This window comes from Nannobrachium achirus, assembly GCF_963921795.1.
Source record: "Nannobrachium achirus genome assembly, chromosome: 17".
Lineage (NCBI taxonomy): Eukaryota > Metazoa > Chordata > Actinopteri > Myctophiformes > Myctophidae > Nannobrachium > Nannobrachium achirus.
Genome location: NC_137824.1, coordinates 36,451,136 through 36,471,694, shown reverse-complemented (window position 1 = coordinate 36,471,694; position 20,559 = coordinate 36,451,136). Strand labels below are relative to the sequence as shown.

Sequence of the window (20,559 nt, the reverse complement as noted above, 5' to 3'; positions counted from 1 at the left end):
CATACATTTATCTAGAAATACATAGTATATGAACAAGTAAGCAATATGCATCTGGATAACATAACTAGCACCCATCTACATTGGCTTATACAGGTAGTGATGCAAAGAAATAAGAAGTTCTATAGGGGGTGAGGTGAGTTTTTGTACTGCGGCAGAGGATGGATCTTAAGAAGATAAACCAGAGCTTGTGATATATAACTTAAAATGTTCATGTAATACATCGCATAATCCTACTGTGTTTGTTTCCTGTAGAACATGTTGAACTTGTTTTGAGCGGAGTCCGTGGTAATTAGTGATGTGTGGGGTGTCTGTGTGTGGTCGGGTAGAAAGGGGACCAACACGAGGGGCACAATTTGTCAAGCCGGGGGGTTGTTGAGTGACTGAGTGTGCGATTTTTAACAAGAGTTCCCTCCTGTAATGACAGCTGTCATCTCCTACACCCGCTGAACCACAATACACGCAAACAGTTTGGGGCTAATTGAAGAGTAACATTCCCCTACTGCTGTACTATTCAGTTTGGAAAATAAGATTGCTCCCTGATGTTCATCGCTCTATATTTTAAAAGACACATAAGACCCCCAATTACAAGAAAATGAATACACGCTTCATGATGAGACATGTTTAAGCATATCATACAATGTCAATCTCATCTCCACGGAGGAATATGTGCCCTGAAAAGCTTCTCTTTGGTAACGGTTAATGCCTAATAACATTGATAGTCAATATAGACGGCTGTTATGTGAAGTCACATTTCTCAAGTGGGGCAATCTCGTGCGAATGAAACTCTTCAATTGGATTTATAGTGTGGGATGTTACTTGGGAGAGTTAAAAAGTATTCTTGGAACTATGTGGGCTTAGGACAAAAACATTTTAATCTACTTTTCTCCTGTCATGAGAAACTGGAGAGAGTAATATGAAATACTACTGTAAATGGTACTAGTAGGTGCTGCGATGTGTGTAATATATTTAGCATGTACAGTATTAGTGCAGTAAAAACAGTATGTATGAAGTCATGATAGCAGCTCCTGGTCCCTTGCCTGCATTTTATCCAAAAACAACCTCCAGCGTAGACGTGTTCCACGAAAAAGGAAAACATTTGGTCATGTCTGTGTATTCTGTCTGTCTGTCGGTCTCTACCTCCTTCCCTTTTCCTCTAATTTTTATCCACATTCCACTAACTTCTCTCCCGAGTTATAAATATCCACTCATGTCAGATTGAACTAGAGAGAGGCAGAGTGAACAGCATTTAGTGCCCTGTACAGGAAAACACACACACACACACACACACACACACACACACACACACACACACACACACACACACATACACTCAAAAGACGGAACGATCGAGGGGGGTCAGGAATAGATAGATGGGGGGTAAATGGAGAAATGCAGCAGGGGGTGAGGGAGGGAGGGAGGGAGGGCTCAGGGCTCTCGAGGGGGGGGGGGGGGCATTTTAAATGAAAACAGGTGTGTTGTGTGACCAGTGGGCAAGGGGACGGGGGCAGCCGGGGTTGGGGGTGGGCGATTCCGGGGGGGTGGGTGGAGTGTGTGTGAATCTGTGTGAGTTGTTGTTCTGCCTCGCGATTTGGACAGATTTGGAATTTGGGAATTTGGGCCGCAGACCAGGAATTTGCATCCTGGGGGGTCAGAGAGAGAGAGGGGGGGTGGCGTAGGATTTTGGGGAGGGGTGGAGAGTTAGAAGATGGCAGCGCAGGGGGCCAGACCGGGGGGGTAGGAATGGGCTGTCCCTCTCTCCTCCCTCTCTCTTTTTCCTTCTGTCTTTTTCTCCCTCTCTCTCTTTCTCTCCCCCGCTCACATGCGTTCAGCTTCTCCAGCTGTCGGTCTCTCTTCTCACTCTCTCAGGGTCACAGAGGCAAGCAGGAACACACTCTCCCAACACACCAGGGACCCGACGCAACACGCAGCGAGGACGCAACATACCTCGTTGGAACAAGAAGCAGGACAGAAGACTGGAACCTGAGGACAGAGACTTGTCTGTGAGTTTGTGTGTGTGTGTGTGTGTGTGTGTGTGTGTGTGTGTGTGTGTGCGTGTGCGTGTGCGTGCGCGTGCGCGTGCGTGCGTGTGCGTGTGCAGCCAATCATTTGACATAATGTTTCTGCTACAGTATGAAAGAGTGGGGGGAAATTGGAATATTTGTGGAAATCAAAGGGTGGGTGAATGAATTATTGGGCCAGTGACTGTCACCAACAGGAGAGGAAGAGGAGTCTTTCATTCACTTTCACTCCGGTACTGAAGGCCTTTACACGTCACACAGCTCCACTGCTCTGCTCTCCTCTGCTCTGGTCTATGTGTGTGTGTGTGTGTGTGTGTGTGTGTGTGTGTGTGTGTGTGTGTGTGTGTGTGTGTGTGTGTGTGTGTGTGTGTGTGTGTGTGTGTGTTTTAGTTGTGTCATGTGTTTCAGTGGGAGTAAGAACAGTGAGGGGGAGAGGGGGGGTCCACAGTGAGTAAGAAAGAGTAGGTGTATTATTGTGTATTGCAAAATTACCTCCCCAGCTAACAGTATATAACGTTTCACAACAACTGACATCTATGTCACAATCAGAGTTTACTCATACCTCCCACGGACCTAAGGCAGAGTCATTTGCTTTTAGCAAAGAATCATATTTTCCGTGGACCCCCTTTGCATGAAATGCTGTCTAACACTAATTGTGGTGGTTATCTTTTTTTTTCATTTTTGGGCTTTTTATGCCTTTATTGGATAGGACAGTAGACTGACAGGAAATGGGGGGAGAGATGGGGAGCGACATGCGACAAAGGTTGTCCGGATCGGGAATCGAACCGGTGTGGCAATACCTAAGTGGTATGCGCCTGGACCAGTAGGCCAGCAGGTGCCCCGGTAGCAGTTATCTTGTTATCTCTGTCACATTGGAACTTTATTGGTTGGTTGCTGTCACACGTGGTCAATAAACACCCAATCATGTGAAGTTGAGGTGTTTGTTTTAATTGAACCAAACTGGAATTAACACCAAAGGTATGATGACCCACTAGCATCTGTTGCACACTGCAGTGTTACAGGCTTTTTTAAGGCTTTATTAGAGAGAGTAGTGGGAGTGACATGCAGCATTTGTCCGGCTGGCCGGGAATTGAACCAGGGACTCACTGTCAGGCATTTGAGCCCATGTGATAAATGCCATAAACACTCGTTTATTGTGTCTCTGTGTGTGTGTAGGCTTAAGTATTTATCGGGTGCAGCCATTTGGCTAGTAAAGAAGTGCCACATTCAAAATATGAAAATTATTTTCATACCATTTCAAGAATGTTTCACAGACCCAAGGGGGTTCCGAGGACCTCAGTTTGAGAATCACTGAGCTAAGGCATTACAAAACCTTCTGACTGAGCCAGCCATGTGGCCGCATTTAACAGGAGGAGCAGGTGCCACCATGCTAGGCTATACGTGCAGTCACACTCTCACAGACAGAATAGAAACATACACAACACAGATGGCACTGCCTTGCGACAATCCACAGCAAGGCATCATCTTATGTACTACATATACTTACAAAGTGCTGCTAGCAATTGACAGGTCCTTCTGCTGTGATTCAGGTGGGGTCAGAGAGGGACGGCGAGGAGAGTGGCGTCTCAGAGAACAAGCCCTCCCTGCTGACCCCAGTCCATCATCCTTTGCCAGATCCTACGTGTCATATATACAGATATATCAGTGCATTTTCTCTGTGCTTTACTGCCACTGCCAGTGAGACAAAGCACAGAGCAGGAGAGAGAACAGCTCTGAAGGGAGCCATTATGTTACAGTGTGGTTTTGGGAGCAATTTCTCCCGAAAGGCGCCTATCCATCACTGAATATAATGTAAAAATATATATTTATCCCACAGTGGCAGCAATGCTGACTGAGATGAAAGGCCTTCTGGCCTTGGGTTTGCAGCCTGCGTGGGGGCCACGTGTTTTAGAACCGCGCTGGGGAGATGCTCCACGCACCGCCAAGCAGAACAATATATACACTACAACACATGACCAGTCTTTCAGCCTGCTCTCTCTCTGTGTGTGTTTTTGGAGCTGTGTGAAGCACAGGCTCCCTATACGTGGCCGTGTGGGTCTGTCTGTCTGTGTGTCTGTCTGTGTGTCTGTCTGTGTGTCTGTATGTAGCCTGAACTTCCTAAACTTCGGCACGCTACTAGTCCCACAGTTTTGCCACCACACACTCGCGCCATATGTCAAATCGACCGGCTTACTCGGGAATCGTGGGCTAGTAACTTGCTAAGAGAAAGGTTCAATAGTTTAATTGATATTAATTTATTAGTGAATTAATTTTCCCCATTGACTTATAATGGGAATCGCAAAAACTCACATTCAATTATTTGTCTCTCGCAAACCATAGGGGCTAGAGTTTCAAGACTTGGAGAGGAGGTTCATAATGATTTCAAGGATTAAATAAAAAATAATTGTGTCATTTGGCCGCATGGTGGCGCCATAACACCCCACTTTACGTTTTGGCCTGTAACTCTTGAACCGTAGGTCGGAAAATCAAAAATATTTTTTCCCTGGATTCCTTGGCTCATGACGCATCTCCCCATATAGGCCACGCCCATTTGCGCCATGATAGATTTTCCGCCATCTTGAATTTTCTCCAAAACACACTTTTTGCTCCTTTTCCTACATATTTTCTTCAAATGTCACAAAAATCGGTACACATGATCCACACACACACACACACACACACACACACACACACACAGCTCCACTTCACACGGGTGTGATTTTTTTATTAACGTGTGTGTGTGTGTGTGTGTGTGTGTGTGTGTGTGTGTGTGTGTGTGTGTGTGTGTGTGTGTGTGTGTGTGTGTGTGTGTGTGTGTGTGTGGTCTTCTTGACTGTTTTTCCTGGTCCCCAAGAGGTGGCCTTTATGAGCCTACACAGATATTTTGCTCGTTAAATTCGGCTGACCGTGAACTTAAGCGGAGGTAAGCCTTCTGTTGCAGATGCTACGGAGAGGCCACGAACAATGATCCACCAAATGTGTTATAAACAATATGAAATACTAATGTTGAGGTACGATAGCTGCTGCAGGATCATTTAAAGTCTTGGGAGAAAGCGTTGAAGAGCACACTGCTCAGTGTTGACGAGGAACTACAATCCAGCAGTCCAATAATATTCTTTGCCTCAGTGGTCACTAAAAGGCCACTGGTTGAACTTCTGCAGCCCTCTGGGCGTTCACCCACGCCACGCAGCGAGATGAGAGGTTGGGTGACCGGCATAAGGGTTGGTTTGGCACCAACTCTCCTCCCGGGTGAACCCCGGGTGGGGGATCCCCGGAAAACGGACACCCTGGGAACAGCTGCCACGGCAGGGCATCCCAGCTGGACCCTGCAGCCCACATCCTCGCCACGGGAATTCCAGAGGTCCACCGCCACTTGGATTCATGCACAGGCTAGGGCAGCTCCCATGTCTCCCCTCTCGCAGCGGTCAGGGCCCAGACAGTGACTGGACCCTGGACTGGCGGTCAGTTTGTTTTCGGGTGGTTTTGGGTCACATTTTTTTGCCGGCTGTAAGTCGACCACAGTGCCAATTCGGACACTGGTGGAGCAGCGTATTGTGGCTACCTCACTGCCAGGCAGGGGGATGAGTTACCATCAGCGCTCTGTTGGGGTGAGGATGTGTTTTTTCTGCCTTTCCCAACACAGAGATCATGAAGTGGTCGCGTGATGTCAGATGTTAAATGTTTGTCTGCGAACATCGCTCTGTGGCTTTGTGTTTGTCTCAAGCATCGACTTAACAACAATATGCAATCCGTGGCGTGCGTGTGTGTGTGTGTGTGTGTGTGTGTGTGTGTGTGTGTGTGTGTGTGTGTGTGTGTGTGTGTGTGTGTGTGTGTGTGTGTGCGTGCGTGCGTGCGTGCGTGCGTGCGTGCGTGCGTGCGTGCGTGCGTGCGTGCGTGCGTGCGTGCGTGCGTGCGTGCGTGCGTGCGTGCGTGCGTGCGTGCGTGCGTGCGTGCGTGCGTGCGTGCGTGCGTGCGTGCGTGCGTGCGTGCGTGCGTGCGTGCGTGCGTGCGTGCGTGCGTGCGTGCGTGCGTGCGTGCGTGCGTGCGTGCGTGCGTGCGTGCGTGCGTGCGTGCGTGCGTGCACGCATACGCACGTAGACACGTCAGCCAGGCAATGATTATACGTTTCATTTTCATATATTTTGACTGGAGCTGACTGGCTCTGCAAACAACGGCTGCTAAGAGAATGTTTTATTATTGTTTCATTTCGCCTGTTTTCTGCAGTTTGGTGGGGGGGAGGGGGGTCTGGTTGGAGAGGCTGGGTAGAACATTTGTCTACATCCAGGCTCTACTTAAACAGTCGTGATCTCCTTCCAGGAAGATTATGAAAGATGTCTGCAGACATGAGTACAGGCACACTGGGAGCGGAGCCCAGAGCGTGTTACTGCTCAAAAGAGCCTAATGCCTCCCCCATACTCTTCTAAATAACACAGCATGACTAAGACAAATGCTGTATTGCCCAGGAACACAATGGCAGCCTCCAAGAAGGAGATTCCCTCTTCCACGAGGACGAATGAAAACAATAGGGGTTTGTTCTTAAGATGCTGAAGTGTCGGAGCTGTTGACACCGAGTCGGTGTGCCGTAAAGTAGGCAGATAATTGCCCGAGATGAATGCGCTGCCACAGGCACCACAGCTTCCAGCAACACCTTCATTGGGAGTTGTAAAGTACTCAGATCCTTATTACTTAAGTAAAAGTACCATTACAACTATGTAGAGCTAATAACCACTTAATTAAAAGTACATACGTATAGAAATGTGTATTAAAAATAAAAGTACTTGTTTGATTCCTCTGACTGATATACTGTATTATTATATATGTTGTTATGAATACTGGAAACACAGCAGTTTGGTACTGTTGAGCTGTTTGTTTGAACTACTTTCTTTACAGTTAGCTAGTTTAGTCAAATCAAATGGTTCCCAACCTAGGGGGTGGGCCCCTTCAAAGAGTCAGGCATTGTGAGACGATTAAACATAGTTCTGATTCACAAATCTGTTTTTGGAATCTTTAGTGAAATAATAATTTAAACATTTATTGAAATGACACCATGTGAGAAGTCTGGCGAAAGAAAATCTGTCGGATTGCTCCGCTTTTGTCAAAAAGCCAAAAAGGTTGTAAATCACTGAATTAATCCCTAACAATTGTTGTATCTTAAAAGTGTGTTCAAGTAAAGCACAGATACCTCAAAAATGAATTTAAGCACAGTACTTTACTTGAGTAAATGTACTTACTTAGTGCTTTCCACCACTGCCTTCATTCCAGAGAGCAGGAGCGTGCCAGCGTGCGGACACAGGGGTGGTTGTGTGCGACCAGTTTACATGAAAGTATTTCTGTGCTGTTGACTCTGTTATTTTCAGCTGAAGGATATAGAGTACGTCATTATATTTACATTTTCACCTGCAGGGACAATTCATGCGTTCATTTTTTTTGCCGGCATTAAGGGAGAAGTTGTTTTAGCTGACAACTAGCTACTGTATGTGTTCTGACCGTATGAGTTGATTTATCCACTTCAATTAAAGGAACAACACGCACGCACGCACGCACGCACGCACGCACGCACGCACGCACGCACGCACGCACGCACGCACGCACGCACGCACGCACACACACACACACACACACACACACACACACACACACACACACACACACACACACACACACAGACAGACAGACAGACAGACAGACAGACAGACACAGAGTACCAAACCCTGAAGAGTACTTGTGTTTGTTATGAATGAATTGAAATATTTCAATTTTAAATTCTAACGTCTCTCCCTCTCTCTCTCTTTCTCTCTCTCTCTCAGGTATTCCACTGTGAAGCCACTACCTGTGTCGGCCGGTTGTCTGTGTGTGTGTGTACTGTGTATACCTGTTTGTGTGTGTGTGTGTGCGTGTGTGCCTGACAGTGTGTGTTTGTGCGTTTACCTGCGCCTTCTCCCGCCAGCCAGCGCCTGAGCATGCAGGGCATCCGTGTGTCAGTCTTGTGTGTGTGCGCGTGCGTGTCTGTGCTTCTCCACAGTGTTATTTCACAGCCGCCCACTGAAAGTGACACTTACACGGTAAGGATGGATGAAGGTCTCCCTCTCTATCCGTCTCTTCTTTCTTCTCTGCATCCTCTCTGTTGTCCCATATCGCTGTTTTCCAGGCCTCTCTCCAAATCTGAGCCTCTGCTCTCTTATCTTCTCTTGTGTTCTTGTTCTGGACATGTTGCCATGGTAATAGTTTATTGCGGTGGTAGCAGATAGTTTCTCGTCCACATCTGTCTCTGTTTTTGGTGGGAGATAGTTTTTGGGGGTTTAGAGATGACTTTCTACCTGGGTAATTTATTACTGTTTGGCATCTCTGTTTGATTCTACTCTATTGTCCGTTATACAACCGACTGTATACCAAACATGAAAAGTTTATGCATATCTCATTCTCTCTCTCTCTCTCTCGCTCTCTGTAGGAATGTACAGATGGGTATCAATGGGATTCTCACACTCAGCATTGTAAAGGTGAGCAGAAAACCCCATTAAATCCTTTCACCTTCATGTACACGGACAAATGCAGACATATATTTAGTCTCAGAAGCGGTGTGGCTCTAAGGATGGTTCATCCATCTGTCCATTTTGGTCCCAAACAACATACAGTATCTCAAAAACTATTTCTGGATTATCATGAAATTTGCTGTTTACCTTCATTATCTAGGCCAGTATTTCCACTATATATCTCCTCATACAAGATATATTAAAAATTGAACAGGCAGATGATTGCCTGCATTTGCTGCACGTGGTCGGTGAACCCTAACCATTTGAGGGACCCCATGACCTCGTTACAGCAGGGGTGCGAGCACAACTCAAACTCATTTCAACATCGTTTAACTTCTTACCGGGTGCACGGTCGGGACACGTAACTATACAAGAAATCTCAAAGAGAACACCAGCCAAAAGGCCGAGAAGCGCTTCTCGGCCTTTTGGCTAAGATCAAGTGTAGTATCTGTTCTTATCATGTTTCTGCTGCTCTGCAGCTTGCCCTGACCAACTAAACTTAAAATAAATGTGCCTTAAATGGACTTGTCCGAGAGTGCTGGTGTTCTCTTTGAGATTTCTTGTATAGGACCCCATGACCTTTCATCTAATGCTTCCTTCAGTAATTATACAATATGACCCGCCAAATCAAATTCTACCATGATTTTTTCTAATCTATGCCAATGTTGGTTGTTCAAAGTACCACTTTGTTCCTGTTGGCTCAGGTGTAAGTAGCAACTGAGCCTCTAGGGGCTGCTATTGGGGCTTTTAGACTCTCAGTCTAAAAGCCCCTCAGTTGTATTTCAAAATAAAATAATATCTTACTTACTGCACAACAATATTAGTCTTCTTTTGGGGCTAATTTAAACATTGTTGCATGACCCTAACCTCTCACATAATATAAATAAAGAATGTCAGACAATAATGGCAACTTTTCTGTCTTTCCTATCAGACATAAATGAGTGTGATACCATCTCAGATGCCTGCAAAGGGGAGATGAAATGTTTCAACCACTATGGAGGTTACCTGTGCCTCCCGCGTTCCGCCTCCGTCATCCCTGCCCCGGAGTCTCCCAGCACTCCGACTGCCGTCCACGAGCCCTTCAACCCTTGTCCTGTGGGCTACGAACCCCAGGGAGACAGCTGTGTGGGTGGGTACATGTCAAGTGTAGGAGTAGAGCACTGGTTCTCAAGTTTGTCAGGCCATGACCCCCAAAATAATCATATTTTAACTGGGGACCCCCCATGCTGACGAGCACTGAGAGTTGAGGCATTACATTTTGTATAACATGGTTCTGTTAAAAAAAGAAAATTGCAGATCTACATACTCACAACGCCTCAAGGCGTTGCAAGGCATTGTGAGCATGTAGATCGGCTATTTTCACAATTCCTGCCTCTATTATTTGTCTAAAGTTTAATCTGTCATTTTAAAGGTATTTGAAAGTCCTTAAATTTTCACTTTAGAAATGTGCAGATACCCTCTGTACACTTATATACTGTATGTTGGTTTGTTTACTGTTAAGAAGTGAGAAAACAGTTAATCATCTGGGGACCCCCAAAATAATTTGGGGACACCCCTGGGGGTCCTGACCCACAGATTGAGAACCACTGGAGTTGAGCACTGTTTCCCAAACAGTGGTCCGGGAGCCATTTGTGGGTAACAGACCAATTTTTACGGGTCACGACCGAATAGAAATCCTCTTTTTCTTTTCCGACGTAAGAATGTTTTGAAAAGAATCAAACTCATCTAAGAAATTCCATAAATAAGAAATTTGAACAATTAAAAAGTAGTGAAAATAGCTGATCTACAAGCTCACAACGTGGCTCTTCGCGCAGTGTTGTGAGCTTGTAGATATTTTCACTAGTTTGGGTCCCGGGTAAATATCTAATTTCTCTTTTGGGTCTTGAGCTAGAAGGTTTGGGCACCACTGAAGTGGAGGAGTTTGTTTAGGTCAAATTAACACTTAACCACATTAACCCTGGCGTCCCTATTTTGGGCATGTCATTAAAGGCTAACATTTAACCCTCCAAAAATTCTAAACATATCAATTATTATTAGCTCATAACAAGTCGCAATGAGATGCGTTTTGAGCTTGTAGATACAGTAGGCTATTTTTGCTATTTGTTGTACTACAAAGTATATCTGTATATGGCTTAAAGGAGTAGTTCACCCCAAAATGACTTTTTTTCTATCAATTACTCACCCATGGAGACTTGAGTTCAATAATATTTTTTAGTTTTTGTCGCATTCCTAAGACAATAATATAATAAATGTACTCCAAATGCATTTGAATATCCATCCGGAATCAATGGGCCTACAAAGAGTCTCCTCAAATTATTGGCTTAAGAATGCAACAAAAACAAAAACATTATTGAACTCAAGTCTTCATGGGGTGCATAATAATCGATAGAAAAAAAGTAATTACTACTCCTTTAAGGTGCTCAACAATGTCTGCCAAATAATTGTAAAAGAAATTACAATGTCTGTGTTTGCCTCTGAGATGTAGCGGAGTAGTAGTTTTATTTAAAAAATCACACTTGTGTGAACTGAGCGGTGGAGGCTGTGTGTGTGTGTGTGTGTGTGTGTGTGTGTGTGCGTGCGTGCGTGCGTGTGTGTGTATTTGTGTGTGTGAATGTGAGTGTGCCTGGCCTGGCCTGAACAACAGCGCCCCTCCCTTAACATGTGTGGTCAAAAAAGGTATAGCAGGCTACATACACCACAGGCTACATACAGACAGACAGACACACACACACACGGATACACACACGGCCACGCTATGGAGACGGTGTGACCACCGCTCAAAAACAAATTACTCAAGTACAGTAAAAGTGCCTCACATATAGTGCTGCAGTAAATGTTACTTGTTCCCACCACTGGGTGGGTGTGTTGGAGGTGAGGGATGGAGTGGGGGAGGATAGCTGGGAGCTGGAGGCGAAACAGGTGGCCAACAGGATGAGTGGGCATTGTGCCTCTGTGTGTGTGCGTGCGCGTGCATGCGTGCACGTGCGTGTTGCAGAAGAACATAGATTTTAAGGGACAGGTGGCCACAGCAGGTGCTTGGCCTGTAGACCACAGGCTTCTGGTGTGAGCTGTGTGGGTGTATATGTGCGTCCGCAGACACAGACACGCTGTCGGAATCCCGAAATTTCACACACGCTGCCGTGCTTCATCAGCTGGTCTGGCAGCGAGAGAAGAAGAGCTACTTGTGCTGGGGGAGAGGTGTTGATTTGGGAACGCGTGACACAGCGAGAATCAGTGACTCAACATTTATGGGACATTCTCAGCTGCTGACCGCAAATCAAAGCAGGGCATGTTAGCGTTTAGTGGTTGTGACGCCGAATTCTGTCGCGCTAATTGCAATCTTGTTGTCTGTGGTGTGCTGTGGCCGGCCGCGGTGTCGCGCAGATGTGGACGAGTGCGAGAGAGATGACCACGACTGTCAGCCCAGCCAGCAGTGCATCAACACGCCCGGCGCCTTCACCTGCCAGTGTCCCCAGGGTTACCGCAAGGTCGGCACCGAGTGCATCGGTACGTTCATCTCCTTCATCTGCCCTCTACTTCATTGGTTCTCAGAGTGGGGTCCTCGAGGGAGTTCCAGGGGATCCCCAGCTTATTGATGATGTTGTTAGGAACCAAATGGGCCCTTATGGGTATGTCATTCTGATGTATACATTTGTACACTCTCTGAGTTAAATTAACATTGATTTTACAATATAAATTGGGGTATCAGAAATATATGCATAAAATGCATGTCAAACCTGGGGGCCTTGAAATTAAAATGGTTGAGAATCACTGCTAGAGCAATACAAATCTTCTCTTATGGGGGGGTCCCTACCATATCTTTTCAAATGGGGGTCTGCAGACTCTGCAGGCTAATAATTGTCAATTTGGGGGTCCTTGACATGAAAAAGGTTTGAGAACCACTGCTCTACTTAAAGCAGTGTTCTCAAACTTTTCATTTCAAGGACCAAATGAATATGACATTTGTCCACGGACCCCCATCTGAAAATATTTTGAGCCAGGACAAATGTGTCTGTGTCGTGGCAAAGACTTGGTCTTGTATGTGGCAAGTGTTAGATATTCTTTTTTACCCAATGCCTCCCACATTGCTAGGTATAGGTCATTAAAAACCACTATGCCATTTATTTGATCTAAAGTGATTTTATTGCTCAGATACAGTTGTTGACCTGGATTTGAATACCACTGAAATAGTTCCTGACAAGTGCTGCAACCTAGAACTAAAACTTTTCAGGTACAGTAAAGTTTACTGAATCTGGACAAAACATAAACAAGCATAAATTATCTTAAAAGAAAAAAAAAGAAAGAAAAAAAAGGGGGTAATTGGGGGTAAAAGGTCTGAGGTTTATCTAAACTCTGTGGCCCATGTTGACAGTGGACAATGGCATGTAGTAAGTATGGTCCACTGGTATGGCTGACTCACAAGGCATCTATGAGAGATGCATCACTATGAGATGCCAGACGGAACTTAGTCATGCAACTAATGAACTCTGCGTGAAAAGCACACAATGCTAACTTTGCCTTATGTCTCTGTCTCCATCTGTCTGGGCTCTTTGGGGTGTCCCCCGTCCCCCTCTTTCTGTTCTTTTTGTCTCTCTCTCAAAGACATTGATGAGTGCAGGTATCGGTACTGTCAGCATCGCTGCGTCAACGTTCCCGGTTCCTTCTCCTGCCAGTGTGAGCCTGGATTCCAGCTGGCAGGGAACAACCGCTCCTGCATCGGTGAGTTACACCAGTGTTTCTCAAACTTTCAAATCTCAAGGTCTCCCCTTAACTCTGACAAGTGTACAAATGGAACCAAATGAACCCTGACGGGTTCATTTCCTGACGGGTTCATTTGGTTCCATTCGTAAACTTGTCAGAGTTACAGACTTGCGTGGGTCCATTTAGACCCCCCCTAAAGGAACCCACAGAGTCCCTGGAAACAATCCACTTTGAGAAACACCGAGTTACACAATCCTGCTGTTGAATATCATAACATAAAGTACACCTTGTGTACTTGGAAAATTATTAAAATATGAGTCATGTTTCCACTTCCAAGAAAGTTTGGTGATTTTCCTGATTTATGTTGTATAGATAGCTAGATATATAGTTAGATAGATAGATAGATAGATAGATAGATAGTTCCTTTTTTAGTGTATATAGATAGTCATGGTTCACTTAAATGTGAAAGAAACTTACAAACATACTGTAAGACTAATGGGTACAGTTTACAATATAACATCTTATAATTAGTATAATTACTGCAGAGTTATTAAGGAGAACAAATGTGGTTATGCGTAGCCTTCATCATCCCACACGAATTGCCCTCCATCTTTCAGATGTGAATGAATGTGAGATGGGAGCGCCCTGCTCTCAGCGCTGTTACAACACATATGGCACCTTCCTCTGTCGATGTGACCAGGGCTACGAGCTGGGCCCAGATGGCTTCGCCTGCAATGGTAGGACTTTATGACTATATATCTGCCAAGTTCAAGGATACCGCCGGTGCCTTTTCTTTTTCAATTTGGTTCCATCAATCTAATAATCCATCACTGTCAAAAAACAAAAAAACAATACTTTATAATGGCAAAAAAAAAAAACACACAAATATAGTGCCACATTTAAGTAGAAATGTGCCTCTCTGTTCTCACGCTGCATATTCAAACTTGCTATAGTAACAAACACAAACATTCAACTGTTTTCTTTAGTTGTCTGCCAGGTTCTCATCATCTGAACCTCAATAGATGGCTGGCACATTTTCTTAGCTCTATGAATTTGACCTTACACTTCTTTAATGTTAGTTGTTAGTAATGCAAGCACAACACTCCATGAATTGAGGCCTGTTCTGTTATTGCACCTGTTGTTAGGGATTTTCTTCAGAAACAAATGAGTGACTGCTACAGGTTGGTGCTTGTTGTTACTTCCTCCCAGTGAAACTACTCACTGTCAAAGAAGTGTCTGGCAACTTGACTTGGATCAGGATACTTGCTTGTCTACACCAGTGGTTCCCAAAACCTTTAGCTTGTGACCTAAAATAGAAATTCAACTTTGCCCGGGACCCAAACTAGTGAAAACAGCAGATCTACAAGCTCACAACGTGTTGCTTTGTGCCGTGGGGTGAGCTTGTAGATCTGCTATTTTCACTACTTCTTAAACATTTGTTTCTTAGATTTATTTCATTTTATTTATTTATGAAATTACTTAGAAATCTACAAAATGTGTCCGCGACCAACAAATGGGTTCCGACCCATTAGTTAGGGAAACAGTGGTCTACACGCTCCATAACAAACCAAACAGTAGGGGGCAGCAGTGACAAGGGACCTGGGATAAAGTAAAAAAGATAGACAGACATAGACATATACATTATTGAGGCTATGCTATAGGTAAATAAATATGAATTAATGCACTTGAATTATGTACACTGGAGGCAATAGTTAAAAACATGATGTGATAAAAGTATTTCCATTACTGCTTCAAATGGAAGATACCCAAACAGCCCCTTACTTGGGACCATTTGACAGCCTCGGAGATAAATTAAAGATTTTACTGTGCCTTTGGTAGTGCAAGCACATTAGTCCATTTGGGTGTGTGCCATCGTGTGTGTGTGTGTGTGTGTGTGTGTGTGTGTGTGTGTGTGTGTGTGTGTGTGTGTGTGTGTGTGTGTGTGTGTGTGTGTGTGTGTGTGTGTGTGTGTGTGTGTGTGTGTGTGTGTGTGTGTGTGTGTGTGTGTGTGTGTGTGCGCGCGCGCGTGCGTGCGTTCGTGCGTGTGTGCGTGGGGCGCATGCGGGCGTGTGCTTGTGCGCACATCTGTGTAATGCTGTGTTTGTGAGTAATGTTGGGTTCTCCCATGTCTCTACAGACATAGACGAGTGCAGCTATTCCAGTTATCTCTGCCAGTACCAGTGTGTGAACGAACCAGGGAGGTTTTCCTGCATGTGTCCCGAGGGATATCAACTGTTGGGCACCAGGCTGTGCCAAGGTAAGAACAGTGTATTCAGTATGGACTTGACATTAACCTTTTGAGGCACTTCTCCTTTGGACAAGTACCGTACATTTCCCATTCACTTGTCCGGGCACAAAAGTCTCTTGTCCGCATAAAAATGAGACATTTCACAGTAATTTCTTTCTTAAATGCATGCATAGGAGTCAGACATTGAAATAGAATAAATAACAAAAGGACTGCTAACGACCCCCCTTGCTCCCTCCACCCTCCACTCCATAGTATTGCCAGTCCATAGTCTGCACTGCATACAGCACAAAGCTGCTAGGAGCACAGAAAAAGTGAAACCAAGAGCCACTTGTCCAACAGACAAGTACATTTTTAATGAGCTTGTCCGAAAGGATTTATTACTTGTCCCCGACAAGCCTTAATGTCAAGCCCTGCTTAAACAATTGATTCTTCTTTTTTTGTTCCAAGCCGTGCACCTGGTAAAGAAATTACTTGTAGGACCTTGAGTCGTGCTTGAACCCTCTTAACTCAAAACAGTCATGCTACAACTAATTCACACGTTTACAGCACATGTTTATATTGTTGTTTGGGTCCTCCATTGCCTCCCCTCACCTCACGTTACCTCTCCTCTCCTCCCCTTTTCCAGATATAAATGAGTGTGAGACAGGAGAGCATCAGTGCACAGAGGCTCAGACCTGTGTGAATATCCATGGACGCTATCAGTGCGTGGACACCAACCGCTGCCAGGACCCATATGTGCAAGTGTCTGATAAGTGAGTCATTACAACGTGCATAACATACTTGGGCCTTGTTCAGACTGCAGAGCGTTGTGGGTAAGGATGGGAGTATATGAACATTTCATGTCACGATTATTGTGACCAAAGAATTTGCGATTTATTATATTATTGCGATAATCAAAATATTCCCAACAGGCATTATCCTGGGGAGGAACAATTGCCAAAAAATTGCCGATCTACAAGCTCACAACTTGCCATTTTTTGGCAAAGATATTTGGTTGTGAAAAAAGACTGTATCAAGTATGTTATATCCAGGTCTGTTTTACCAATTATAGAGGGTTTAAGTGGTACAAGATATGCAGCTCGTCAAATAAAAGGTGAATTGATCCCAGTGCATGACAGAGGATAATTTCACGATACATTTAAATCTCCACGATAAGATTATTGTGAGTGTTTTTATCACGATAATCGATAAACGATAATAACGATTAACGTCCCATCCCTAGTTGTGGGCTTGAAGATCGTCTATTTCCGATCGCCATACAACAAAGTATGAATGAGGCTTCAGGGTCAAAGTGTCCAGACTGAGACACGTCTTTAGAAATCCGATTTGTATTGCATTTCAAACCACCTTGTAAAGTGGTTCAAAATTGATTTCCATGTGTTCTTTTGCCGTTCTGACTTGATAAAACCAATTTGGATCGGGCTGCCAGTCTGAACATAGCCATGCTTTCTCTTTTTCCCCTCTGCCCACCCTCCCAACCCCCAGTCCCCCCAAACATACACACACTCAAACACCTTTAAGCCATTACAAAAATATGTGCTGGCCGTCATCTCAAAATATAATGGTCCCTGTATGTAGCATGGCTCGCATCGCTAGATTACTCCCATTACTTTTTCCATATATCTGTCCAACTTCATGACCTTCTCTGTTGAACGTGTTCCAGGACAATTAGAAAACTATTAGGATGGCGAAACAAGTGTTGATTGGTAGCAGGTGTGGGGGGAGTTGTTAATACTTCAAAGCTGCTTTTGTAGTATAAATGTGTTTTAGAAAAACAGATGGGAAAATGGCTACTGTTCAAATATCATTTTAGTTTAGCTTTTAGGACAGTTCCACTTCCCCTTTACGTCACACTGCACCCCCTGTTGGCTGAATTATGAACTACTGGAATGTACTAATAATCACTGAAGGCTCGTCTTTAATACAGGCCACGTTGAGGGTTATTTATCAATAGAAACATTTCAATGTGAGCTGGCAATAATTGTAGTATTGTATTTAGGATAAAAGTGGTTATTGCTTGATCCATTGTTCCCGAAAAAAGAGTCTTTCGACTACATTGAGGTTGAATCTAAAAAACAAAAGGTGATTTTGACTTGATAGCTACAGTACCTGGGCATGATATAAGTCTACATTGATCTTATCGATCATCTTTATCTGTATTCAAAAGTACAAATTATGAATGACATTGTCAAATGTAATTCAAAATAGTCTAAAAGTCTGTGAAAACAGCAGATCTTCAAGCTCACGCACGACACTCGCTATCCATCATCTTTATCCGTTGCTTCCAGAAGCAGTGACTCCATTCACACTTATTGTATGGTAAAAAAGCTGTCAAAAATGCAGGAAAGCAAAGTGGATATTTTCTGGTATTTTCTGTTTATCAGAGAGCTGCCAGGAGGGACAGGGAGTCCTCTGTTACTGAACAAACACTAGATAACGTATAGAGCTTAAACTTTTCAACAAAGAAAAATTTTTTTTTAAGGACAACTTTGGATTTTATGCATAAGTGGCTAAATATGTCTTTTTAGACACAATAAGCTGTTGATTTCTTTATTACTATGGTATTTACAGTAATACTACTAGCCTCCATAAGTCACATCTGCTCATGAAAGATTGTGGTGCATCTTGGGAATGGGCTTATTGTATCTATAAATACATATTTAGCCACTTGCATGCCCCCAACCACTGAAATCCAAATCATTAAAAATAGCTAAAACGATACAAAGCAGTAAATTAAAACATTTTAACTCTCGTCTTTTCTTTTCCCTAATTACATTCTAAAATATGAACATTAAGTTGTCCTTTAACCAAAAGATATCACTTATTCAATGAAAAGGTCCTATATACTGTAGGCGATCCCTTTACTAAAATCATAAGGCATTTGATCTGCAACTTGGTCTAAAACTCTCTTCTCCTCTGCACGTGTCTATAGCCGCTGTGTGTGTCCTGTGAACAAGCCTGACTGTCGAGACCTGCCTTTCTCCATCGTCCATCGCTACATGAGCATCACCTCCGAGCGCTCCGTGCCATCAGACATCTTCCAGATCCAGGCCACCAGCGTGTCCCCAGGGGCCTACAACACCTTCCGCATCCGCTCTGGAGACGACAGCGGAGACTTCTACATCAGGGTGAGCGATTTTTAGAGGGAAATGACATCTGCAGAAGCAGGTTAGAGTGAAAACCTAAACACTGTACATTTGAGGACGCTAATGGTAGCTCCTACTTCACGTTGATACATATTATACATACTATCAGTGTTGTGTTGCGTCACACGGGCACACGCCGCCCCGAACCTTTTTGAGCATGAGCACGAGCACACATTGGTATAACACGTGCATTTCATTGTGATTAAGATATTGAATAGAGATTAAAAAAAATGTAATGCCAGATTTTTCTACTATGACCCTGAACTAAAGAACTACGGAAACAATGATAGCGAGCCGGCAGCTCTTTCGCGACCGGCACAGCTGATTTCTTTGTTTGATGATAACCCGTTCCATAATGCTCATTCTCATCACGGGTAGATAGCTATTTCAACCAATCAGATTGCTTAGCCAGAACTACCTGTTGTATAAATAGTAAATAAATAAGGCCCTCTCCCCTCCTTGCAGCAAATCAACAACATTAGTGCGATGCTGGTTTTGGCCCGTGCGGTGACGGGACCTACAGAGTACACACTGGACCTGGAGATGGTGTCCATCAACCCCCTGCTAAGCAGCTACCAGACGAGCTCCGCCCTCAGGCTCTCCATCTACGTTGGCCCCTACGCCTTCTAGAACATCCCTGGGCTTATGGAGAGAGAGAGAGAGAGAGAGAGAGAGAGAGAGAGATGGAGAGATGGAGAGATGGAGAGAAACACAGACATCAAAAAGAGATACCAGAAGGTGTAAACCAGCGTACAAATCCAAAGAGGTCAAAGCAGTTCACCCATTATCACCAGTCATCGGATGTTGCATCTTTGCTCTCCTTACGTATTTTTCCAATGAAAAGTCATATTTCTCTGTCAGATGGCCATTTATGAGTTGTAAAAAAAGCATGCAGAGATTACGCAACACAGTATAGGACTAGTCGGAAGCATGCCGGTACTGACTCACTTAAAGCTAGCAGTCTTAAGTGATTCGCTGATAACTAGCATTCTTAAAAGATTCACTGATAACTCACAGTCTTAAGTGATTAGTCCTACGTGATTCACTGATGACTTACAGTCTTCAGTGATTCAATGATAACTAGCAGTGGGTTTTTAACTTGTCCCTCTGCTGTCTTCCATATTTCTTATGATGCCATTCTAAACTGCTCATGGACGTCATGGTCGAGATTATGTTTTACTGTATATCTGTCTGACAACATTGTTCTGTGGTCAATATGCTACAATTTTAAAAGCTATAACTTTCTAATGGATTCTATGCTGAAGAAGTTTCTTCACTTCACTGCTTTTATCGCCCAATACAGCTTGGTGATAAAAATGTTCTTCTTTTTTTTTTTTTTTCTTTTTTTTATGTGCGTGTGTTTTTGTTTTGTTTTGTGTGTGTTTTCTTTTTTTTTCATCACCCAGCTGTGTTAGGTGATAAAAAAATAATTATTTAAAAAAATGTGCAGAGTCAATATGTTTTCTACCACTGTCACTTAAAGAAATGGTTGTCACAGTAGAGAGATCTATGCCACCTGCCATCTGTTTTCACTATTTTACACCCTTTATCTACATGCCAGGCTCCTGTCTTGTTGATTGACATGACTCAGTAACCACTCAGACCAGACCTCAGCCTTCAGGCCCCTCCCACTTCCTTCACAGCCACCCTATGCCCAATCACCTCCCACTCACTGTAGTTTGTCAGCATTATTGAACATGTTGTACTTGTTTTGTCCAAGATTTGAACTAAAATAAAACAATATACCTTTTCGTCTCGTCCACTGATGCTCTTTTTTCTAAATTCACTGTGTCTGGAGAAAATTTTAGTGATTAGAACACACACGACACCCCTCGGGCCTAGGACAGAATCCCACAAGAGCCTTTTTCCAGTTGTCTACCGATCAACTTTGTCTTTCCTACTACTGTCCATCTAAA

The 20,559-nt window shown here is 44.1% G+C and overlaps 2 protein-coding genes across 3 annotated transcripts in view; both read left to right on the top strand.

Moving 5' to 3' along the window:
• Window positions 1-20,559, top strand: part of tmem265 (transmembrane protein 265) — a gene marked incomplete at its 3' end in the record, with an annotated part of 435,019 nt that overhangs the window by 338,636 nt on the left and 75,824 nt on the right. The gene's annotated exons all lie outside the window — the stretch shown is intronic.
• efemp2a (EGF containing fibulin extracellular matrix protein 2a) lies at window positions 1,876-20,267 on the top strand. 2 transcript variants are annotated; one of them, XM_080745407.1, is made up of 11 exons: window positions 1,876-2,000; window positions 7,826-8,080; window positions 8,467-8,515; window positions 9,480-9,677; window positions 11,933-12,055; window positions 13,151-13,267; window positions 13,867-13,986; window positions 15,387-15,506; window positions 16,123-16,249; window positions 18,430-18,625; window positions 19,109-20,267. In XM_080745407.1, the coding sequence occupies exons 2-11, from the start codon at window positions 7,979-7,981 to the stop codon at window positions 19,271-19,273; spliced, it is 1,317 nt and encodes a 438-aa protein (XP_080601533.1). In that variant the 5' UTR covers window positions 1,876-2,000; window positions 7,826-7,978; the 3' UTR covers window positions 19,274-20,267. The 2 variants fall into 2 exon arrangements, with proteins under 2 accessions (XP_080601533.1, XP_080601534.1); XM_080745408.1 differs by lacking the exon at window positions 13,867-13,986.